At 43.2% G+C, this 10152-nt stretch overlaps 1 protein-coding gene across 1 annotated transcript; it reads left to right on the top strand.

The window, feature by feature from the left end:
• The first annotated feature begins 326 nt into the window (after nucleotides 1-326).
• On the top strand, nucleotides 327-5325 carry dusp6 (dual specificity phosphatase 6). The gene is made up of 3 exons (XM_008292567.1): nucleotides 327-1356; nucleotides 1673-2107; nucleotides 3605-5325. The coding sequence occupies exons 1-3, from the start codon at nucleotides 954-956 to the stop codon at nucleotides 3916-3918; spliced, it is 1152 nt and encodes a 383-aa protein (XP_008290789.1). The 5' UTR covers nucleotides 327-953; the 3' UTR covers nucleotides 3919-5325.
• The last annotated feature ends 4827 nt before the right edge of the window (nucleotides 5326-10152 follow it).

A 10152-nucleotide genomic window follows, 5' to 3' on the forward strand; every position in this document is an offset into this window, starting at 1 on the left:
AAACTGAAAAATATGATGCACTTTATTATAGACCTGCGTTATTACAGCCTAATCATCATAGCACTCTTATTTGCTACTCTTGTCTCTCTGAGTCTGAGTTAAGGCCACTCTCCCTCCCTCCCTTCCTTCTTTCTCCCTGCAGTTCTTATGTTTGTTTGCACTCACTTGATCCGGAGCGGAAATTCCTCTCCGTTTTTCTGAATGACAAACTCATTAACAATTCATCAACACGGGCCGCTCCATCCGGCCCCCGTTTCCAAGGCGACCGCCTCTGGGGCTCCTCTGATTGGTCGGCCGACTTACGTATCCAATGAAACGCCTCCTGTTTGCAGCCATTCAGCAGCCTGGCACCGCAGAGAGCGCATCGAAAGCCAGAGCCTGCAGAACGTCGATTCACAGCGCAGACTGAAGGAGAGACAGGCTGCATCCGCAGGCACAAACACACGGACATAACCTGCCTGATTCACGTCCACAGAGCCTCCTCACCTTTCCACCTCTACCCTCTGGATCTCCGAAAAGACAGATAAAGGTGGAGGAAGAGTTGCGCTTGGAGCCGTGGAGTTATATAAGACCAGAGGAAGCGTCAGCCTCGTCGGCGGGCCGGTGTGACTCATTGATAAATAACTCGGGCTCTCCAACCAGATGCATGAATGAGCGCCAGTGTAGGCAACCCGCAGTCGGGAAATCTGTGAAGGGGATCCGAGTTCTTATTGATCCTTTTGGTCCTAAAGCGCACGAGACATTTAAGGACATTTGGAGTGAGAATTTACGCATTTATGCGCCTAATTTTGTATTTTGACTTTTTTTTTTTTTTTTTTAAGCCACAGCTGTGTTGCTGAGGGCCCTCTGAACAGCGGAACGCACTGACCGAATCTCAGACTGATTTTCAGTGCTTGCCCTTGCAGCCAAGAAGCTCCCCGCTTTTCCCAAACATTTCTTACTCCTGCTTATAAATGCTTGACAAGCTCAAGCCCGTCGTCCAGCTCGACTCGGTAATGGCGATCAGCAAGACGGTGGGCTGGCTCCGGGAGCAGCTGGAGACCCGCAGGGACGGCCTGCTTGTGATGGACTGCCGGGCCCAGGAGCTCTACGAGTCGTCGCATGTCGAGACCGCTATCAACGTGGCCATCCCGAGCCTCATGCTCCGGCGGCTGAAGAAGGGCAACCTACCCATGCGCTCACTGCTCTCCGACGGAGAGGACCGGGAGAGGTTCGTGCGGCGGTGCAAGACCGACACCATCGTGCTGTACGATGAGTACAGCCGGGAGTGGAACGAGAATGTGGACGGAGGCTCCGTGTTGGGTTTACTTCTGAGGAAGATGAAAGACGAAGGCTACAAGGCCTATTATCTGGAGGGTGAGTGCAGTTCATTCACATTTTCGGGCCCGCGACCGCTGCCGTTCATTCACACCGTTTTTGCGCAAAGATGAAGGAGGTGCTGCTCATTTAGTGTGCATTCTTATTTTATTCTTACTTGGCATACACATGTTTACAGAAAATAAATAGACAGTTTCATGAATATGTTGTTTACTTTGTTCTGTCAAAATGTAAACAAAGCGTAGTGGTTCCTTTTGCAGCCATGTTCAGGAAAATAAATAATACGTTGTAGGCTGCAGGAAAAGATTAGAATGTAGCCACTTTATATTCACTGCAGCTGTGTCTTGATTTCCAGGTGGCTTCAGTAAATTCCAGACAGAGCATCCAGCTCTGTGCGAAACCAACCTGGACGGCTCCTCCAACAGCAGCTCTCCTACCGCCCAGGTTCTGGGCCTCGGCGGGCTGCGGATCAGCTCCGACTCCTCGGACATCGAGTCAGACATTGACCGGGACCCGAGCAGCGCCACAGACTCGGACGGCAGCCCGCTGTCCAACCCACAGCCTTCCTTCCCGGTGGAGATCCTGCCTCACCTCTACCTTGGCTGCGCCAAGGACTCCACCAACCTGGATGTGCTGGAGGAGTACGGCATCAAGTATATCCTCAACGTGACTCCCAACCTGCCCAACCTCTTCGAGAACGCGGGAGAGTTTAAGTACAAGCAGATCCCCATCTCGGATCACTGGAGCCAGAATCTGTCTCAGTTCTTCCCCGAGGCTATCAGCTTCATTGGTAAGTAATGCTGCAGAGCTGAAACAAGCTGCTTGCTGCAAACTGTCAACCCCAGGCGTCTGTGAAGTTGGGCTGTTAGATAGATAGATAGATAGATAGATAGATAGATAAATAGATAGATAGATAGATAGATATATAGATAGATAGACAGATAGATAGATTAAACCTTTATTGATCCCATAGGGGGAAATTTGTTTACATGCTCATTTAAATCTAGGATTATTTTGCTTATTGACTGAACTGCATATTTAAACTGAAATAATTGCTGAGTAGTTTATTTGCAATATGGCAGAAAATTGTGTTTTTCTCCGACCACCAGCACACATTTGCTGTTCACAGTGACACAAAATTGAGAAAAGCAGCAAATTCTCACATCTGCCTGTCAGTTAATGATTGTTCTAGTCATCTGAACACCATCCTGACTCTTCACTTGAAGACCTTATGTGATTGTTTAGAATATATGCAGGCAAAGTGTAGGGGCAGAAGCAGATAGCCGAAGGCATAATCTTATTAATGTGATATGTCTTATCACTGCCAGGAAGTTCTTAGGTTCCTCATTGTGCAATTGAGCTTAGATGAGGTGTCCCTGGCCGTGGTCTTATCAGTCAATCAGGCAGGGACACACAGAATGGGCAGATTAAGGCCATTGTGTTGAGGCACAGGAGCACAAGTCGGCCTCTAATGGCGCGCAGGCTAAAATGCACTGTGTACAAATGATTTGACTTCAGTGGAAGACATTGCTTGTCCCAGGGCTTGTGTAATTGCAGCACAAAGGGCGATGTTGAAACAAGAGAACAGGGAGAGTTAGCGAGGGGAGGGAGGTAATTCGAGTGCAACAGGAAGGAAGTGGCATTGAAAGTAATCTAGGACATGGCATTGACCCCCCTCCTCTTCCTCCCTCCACATTACAAAAGGAGCCATTTACAGGCCCCGTTGACATCCTGTTTGCCTTGACAGGGTGCCCTCATGACTCCTACGTTTACACGCCCAAATGGCACCATTGTCAGAGTAACTCCGGCGAGCGGAAGAATGGTTTAATAGACCGTAATAGTCAATTTCCCAGCGGGCTACTCCAGACCAAAACAACGAAAGAGTGTCGACTCTGTTTATGTGGTACACTGTCGCAACCCCTGTTTGTTGACTGACACAACTGAGAGATAGGCAGGATAAAAACACTGCCCTCCCTCACAGGACCTGCGTCAATACACACCCACACACACACACACACACACACACACACACACACACACACACACAAAACATGTCCATCAGTTGCTGAACAGAAGAAAAAAACACCAACACTGTAAACTTTTAAGATGTGAAGAATTGATCTTTTTCTCATTTTAATGTCTATGTAGAATGAATGTCAATAGGTCAAACCAACTGTGTAGCCATCAAAAAAATCTACTTCAGATCTGGCATGATAAAAAAATATAAAGTTTTTGTGTACTTCTAGGAGAGGTGAAAAACATTTCCACCCCTTTTTCTTTCTACCAGATGAAGCTCGAGGCCAAAAATGTGGCGTCCTGGTCCACTGCCTGGCTGGCATCAGCCGCTCTGTAACGGTGACGGTGGCCTACCTGATGCAGAAACTCAACCTGTCCATGAACGATGCGTACGACATCGTCAAGATGAAAAAGTCCAACATCTCGCCCAATTTTAACTTCATGGGTCAGCTTCTGGACTTTGAGCGCACACTCGGCTTGAAGAGTCCGTGTGACAACCGCATGGCACCACCAAGCCAGCAGCTCTACTTTACCACCCCGACCAACCACAACGTCTTCCAGCTGGACCCCCTGGAGTCCACGTGAGGTCTGCTGTCACCAACACTCTCCTTGCTAGAGGTTTCATGGGCCTCCTGTTGGAAAAGCTGCAAAAGTTTCTCTTTTTTCCGTCATCTGCTGTGCAATGTTATTGATACAGCTGGTTTGAGGCACCAGCTGCTGAGCGTGGTTACTGGAGGGCCAAAGCTGTCTGGCCAAGACACAGCTGCTGTTGACTAAATGAGGAGAGACAGTCAGAGAGACAGACAGAAAAGAGAAAGAGAGTCGTTTAAAGAGCGCAGATACTTTCTACAATCATTTTACACTGGTGGACTCCTAAGTCCTTTCTCTCTTTTTGTCATTTTGTCTGAGGAAAGGGATTTATTGGACAGCTGTATGTAATGCTTCAAAGTTCCTCGGCTGGTGTGCCAAAGAAACATGATTGTTCAAACTGGACAGAAAAATGAAGCCCTTTTGTATGTTTGTTTTGGGGTCTAGCACTGTTACCCCGAGACTTCAGGGTGTATTGTCACCTTCATCTTCTGTGAAGACTTGCCTGCGTGGGGTTGAAGCGCCCTGGCTTAGAAGGCACAATATATACTGGACTCGATTTTACATTTGTGGAGTCTTTTCAAACACAACATTGTATATATATCTTAATATAAAAGACAGTAAAAGCCTTGCTCTAGTATATACCCTTTGGAACAAGTGGGTACTGAAGATTCTCTTTGTTTCATATTCTACTTTATGTAAGCAAACAAACTGCATATTGATCAGTATGTTTAAGTTGATTATGCCAAAAATAAAGTAGGCTTTCCAAGAATTGTGCAAAAATGTATACATGTGTAATATATTCGATAATTGCTTTATGTGTGAATTCAGCCGACCAGCCTTGTTTTTGCACCTGCCCTCTCAAAATCAAAGTCATCGTGGTTGTTTGCCTTACTTTTGTGCTCAGAAGGTTTGTATTGCGCATTAACCTTCAGAGAAATTCATGTTTTTTTTTTTTTGTATTTTTACAGCATCCCAGAGATTTTTATTTTCTCACAAACAGCCAACCAAACCCTGAGCAATTTTCTTCGTAGTTATTAATTTGGCATCACGCTAAAGATAGCTTAAGTAGACATATTGGCCAACTTTGTGTTGTCTGGATCTCTGAATGTTAATGTGAGTAATTCTGATCTGTGCACAAGGGTTAAAACTCTGACATGTGGACAAAGCAGGGAGCTTGGCTCGCCTTGCCTCTTCAGGGAAAACTCTGTGAAATGCAGTTTTTATTTGTCAAGATGAGAGAAAATAGAATCCAGAACTTTGGAGGGTTGTGTTGCCCCCTCCATAGAGAAGGCCTCTTTTCAGAGGAAGCCATCTTGGCGACCTCTGCCCACCCCCTCCACACTCCTCTCTTACGAATGTAAAGAAAATATAAGTTATTAATAAATTGCTATTTTGTCTACACTTCTGGTTCTTCTGCCTGTTTTTCCATTGACACATATCTGTGTTTTGTCTGCGTCTACAGTAACACATTTATGTAAGCATCTCCTCACCCGCAGTACAGTTGAGTGTTAACCAGCAGGCCGAGTCACGACAACAAAAACAGTCGCCGTGAATCACAAGGCTGTTCACAGAGCTCTTGCTTTTCATTAACTACAGCACTTGACATATCTCCCACTTTACTTTCCAGTTCAGAATTAGCATGTCCTGTCACATGATGCTTGTGTAACAAAGCACGGTGCACACTCTGTTCTCTGCAAAAAGCTACTCAACAGGTGCAAAGTGATTATAGTCATGCTGTAAACAGCCCAACTGGTTTTTCCAGGTGCTGGTCTACAGTGAGGGCGTTGGGTTCATACAAACATTCTCTGGGTTACTTCCTGAAGGTGGGGCCTCTGCATTCAGCCATCAAAGCATCAGAAAGTAACTAGATGTAGTATTATTTGATAGTGAGAGCAGTGGCATGTATGTGCTAAGACCTGGAGGCCTGAGAGAAGATGATCCTCATTGTGCAGGTGACAGAGAGAAGCTTTGTGTTCTCAAGCAAGCAGCAACTCGCGTCACGGTTTAGCAGAGATGTGCGCCCTCTGCATTCCCAACGCACACTGATTAACGCCAACAGCTGTGACCATCGTGTGTTAATTCTCTGGAGTGCGTGGAAAGGAGCGAGCCAAGCATCGATATGTGTACATCAAGGTTATAGACACATGCTCATTTACAGACTCACATGCAGCCTTTGTGTTCACTAAGGCCTCCGTGGCCTTGATGTGTGTAGCTTGTGTGTGCTTGTCATGGAACAAAATCCTCAAACTGAAAAGAGTGTGTGTGTGTGTGTGTGTGTAAGTCTACACAAACAACAGCTTCCCTGGGATTAACTGTTCAGAGTTCTTTAAGGGTAATCGTCAGTTACAGTGACTATATACACACGTGGACAAAATTGTTGGTACCCTTCAGTTAATGAAAGAAAAACCCACAACAATCACAGAAATAACTTGAATCTGACAAAAGTAATAATAAATACAAATTCTATGAAAATTAAGCCATGAAACCATGGTTCAACAGACTTATTTTAAAAAATAAACTCATGAAACAGGCCTGGACAAAAATGATGGCACCCCTAGAAAACACTGAAAATAATGTTACCATAGGGACATGTTCAATCAAGGTGTGTCCTCTAATTAGCATCACAGGTGTCTACACCTTGTAATCAGTCAGTCGGCCTATTTATAGGGCTACAAGTAGTCACTGTGCTGTTTGGTGACATGGTGTGTACCACACTAAACATGGACCAGAGGAAGCCAAGGAGAGAGTTGTCTCAGAAGATTAGAAAGAAAATTATTGACAAGCACGTTAAAGGTAAAGACTATAAGACCATCTCCAAGCAGCTTGATGTTCCTGTGACTACAGTTGCACATATTATTCAGAAATTTAAGATCCATGGGACTGTAGCCAACCTCCCTGGATGTGGCCGCAGGAGGAAAATTGATGACAAATGGAAGAGACGGATAATAGGAATGGTAACAAAAGCTCAGAACAACCTCTAAAGACATCAAAGGTGAACTCCAAGGTCAAGGTACATCAGTGTCAGATCAGATCGTTGTTTGAGCCAAAGTGGACTTCATGGGAGATGACCAAGGAGGACACCATTGTTGAAAACAAATCATAAAAAAGCCAGACTGGAATTTGCCAAACTGCAAGTTGACAAGCCACAAAGCTTCTGGGAGAATGCCCTATGGACAGACGAGACAAAACTGGAACTTTTTGGCAACGCACATCAGCTCTATGTTCACAGACGCAAAAATGAAGCATCAAGAGAAGAACACTGTCCCTACTGTGAAACATGGAAGAGGCTCTCTTATGTTCTGAGGCTGCTTTGCTGCATCTGATACAGGGTGTCTTAAATCTGTGCAGGGTACAGTGAAATCTCAAGACTATCAAGGTGAGAGAAATGTGCTTCCTAGTGTCAGACAGCTTGGTTTCAGTCGCAGGCCATGGATCTTGCAACAGGATAATGACCCAAAACACACAGCTAAAAACACCCAACAATGGCTAAGAGGAAAACACTGGACTATTCTGAAGTGGCCTTCTGTGAGCCCTGATCTAAATCCTATTGAACATCTGTGGAAGGAGATGAAACATGCCGTCTGGAGAAGGCACCCTTCAAACCTGAGACAACTGGAGCAGTCTGCTCATGAGGAGTGGGCCAAAATACCTGCTGAGAGGTGCAGAAGTCTCGTTGACAGTTACAGAAATTATTTGATGGCAGTGATTACCTCAAAAGGGTGTGCAACAAAATATCAAATTAAAGGTACCATCATTTTTGTCCAGGCCTGTTTCACGAGTTTATTTTTTAAAATAATTCTGTTAAACCACGGTCCAAAAGCAATGTCTGATTTTCATTGATCAATTTTCATAGAATTTTTAATTTTTTATTACTTTCGTCAGATTCAAGTTATTTCAGTGACCATTGTGGGTTTTTCTTTAATTAACTGAGGGGTACCAACAATTTTATCCACATGTGTAGGCAACACAGAACTTCAGCATCTAGGGAGTCCAAAACGGAAGTGAAACATTGTCTACCATCACCTCTGGCAATGAAAGAATGTATAAAATTAAAGCGGTCAGTGGCACATGAGAATATAGATAATATAAAAAGTTTGAAGTACCTGGAGAGAAAACAACATGTAAAAGTAGTGGGGAGCTCAACACCAACAAAATCATCTTGCAAAACTCAAAGCAAACAAATAGATTACATTAATTATCAATAATATGTGATTCATAAGGAATAACCGGATACAATGCATTGAAAAGGGTCTCTGTCTTTTCCATGCCGATGTCTTTTTTTAGGTTTGGACTGGAAATACAATCTGCCGTGCAGCTGAACAAAGTGAGTGAATCACTGGCTATGTAACAAAGGACTGAACCTGCACACTCATGTCCTGACGCAAGTGAATTATAAAAAGATTCTTAGATTTCAGGAGGTGCCAGCTCTCTCTCCTTTGCCCACTTTCCATTTCAGGTAATATTTTCCATTTGCTGGGTAGTCATTCATAGTCATCATTAATGACCTAAAGGGCCTTGAGATGACGTATGTAATAATTTAGTTTTATATAAATAAAATTAATTGGAATTAAAACAATCTGTGTGTCTAAGGGCCGAAAAACTGAAAACAACAGCAGTGACCTGTAAAACTCTCTGTTTATATAAACAGTACTGTATATCTATTCTTTTGTAGTATACAGTCGTAGTCATTGTACTCATTCATGGCAAAAAATACTGAAGGCAAATCTCTCTGGGATGTTACACTGATAATTAGTAGTGTCACCATTCATTATTATTATTATTTTTTTTGCCTTCCCCTTGAATAGTTTTTAGGGTCATGGGGTCTGCTGGATGAACTGAATGGAAGGAAAAAGTCACCAGTTTATCACATGTTTACTACAGATATACTGTACAGACAGTGAATGATAACATCCCTAACGATGGCTAATCTAATCCTGTACTTTTTAAATGTAGAATGAAGGTCATGGGAACACTGAATGAACATATGCCTGTTCCACATCAAAAGGCCCTAGTGGGGCGTTAAACTAGAATTTTATAGTTCTTTTCACTGACCCAGCAAATCTGACCAGTTATGACCATCATCCACTGGAGACTATGAATACCAAATTCAAGCAATCCGTCCCATAGATGTTTTTTTCACTAGGTGTTGAGCAAACATTGCAACCCCTTGAACCATACTTGTGCTGCCCTCACACTGCGTCAGCTTTGCACTGCTCGACAGCCAGTCAACATGCTCAAGCTATGTTCAATAAACACACAAGGCTTGCTTTTCTTGGCATTTACTGTTCTTTGGTAGCTTTCGAATGTCTTGTAAAACTGAAAATACAGAGAAAATAAAATAAATACACAATCACACTACATAAACATGAAACAAACATATAGCTGCCATGTAGCATGAACACAAACAGCATTCAACCACAGCTAATAAACCTTTAGCTAAAGTTAGCTACACGGGTTAGCTGCTAACGGCGCTAATCATGACCGGAGTGACAGAAACAGAAACGTCTGCTCTAAAACACATATGTTGTGTATTTCATGCTTGTGCACTCTTTTACTTACAGGCAAAAGCATGTGCAAACAATTTAGCAATGTCATGAAGCTCTGTTGTGCTACTAATAGCCGTTAACAAGTCGAACTCTCTTCACGGAGCGCTCACTGACAGATTTTCAGGGAACTACAAAAAACAACTTTTTAACTTTTTAATCCTACTTTTTAACTGACTTATTTAACTTATGTTTTTAATCAACTTACACACATCAACTTCAAAGACAGCACAATACTATTATACAACTGAAGGGCTATACTGTTGTGTTCACTCACAAACTTTTGCAGTCCCTCACATGTTTTACATTCCTTCTGATCCAAATGAACGGTTGGTGTGGGAGTCCAGTCCAGTTGTAACATACTGCTAGTTCAAGGAAACTCAGATATTACAGTATTTTAACTAATTGTTGTAATACAAAAGCAGTCCTCAAAAAGTTCTTGGTGTAACATTTATGAGGCTCTGCACTTAAGTGAATAAAACAAATTCTACTTTCTTTTGTGGCTAGTGACCAGCAGCAGTTTAAGAATTTACTTTAAGAATTTAAGAATTTTTAAAACAATTTAAGAAGCAGTGTATTTACTGGTGCACCTGTATTCTGGTCTGACTGGAAGGATCGCTGGCACCAAGGAATATTTTGATAATGTGACGAAGTTCTTATGTTCTGCAGTTCCTCTAATAACCTT

Source organism: Stegastes partitus, unplaced genomic scaffold (genome assembly GCF_000690725.1).
Source record: "Stegastes partitus isolate 25-593 unplaced genomic scaffold, Stegastes_partitus-1.0.2 Scaffold818, whole genome shotgun sequence".
NCBI lineage: Eukaryota > Metazoa > Chordata > Actinopteri > Pomacentridae > Stegastes > Stegastes partitus.

Bases quoted from the DNA above. Each gene is read 5' to 3' on its own strand.
- dusp6 (XM_008292567.1), top strand. From the start codon at position 954: ATGCTTGACAAGCTCAAGCCCGTCGTCCAGCTCGACTCGGTAATGGCG. The intron at 1,357-1,672 runs GTGAGTGCAGTT...CTTGATTTCCAG, and splicing joins CAAGGCCTATTATCTGGAGG to GTGGCTTCAGTAAATTCCAG. The intron at 2,108-3,604 runs GTAAGTAATGCT...TCTTTCTACCAG, and splicing joins CGAGGCTATCAGCTTCATTG to ATGAAGCTCGAGGCCAAAAA.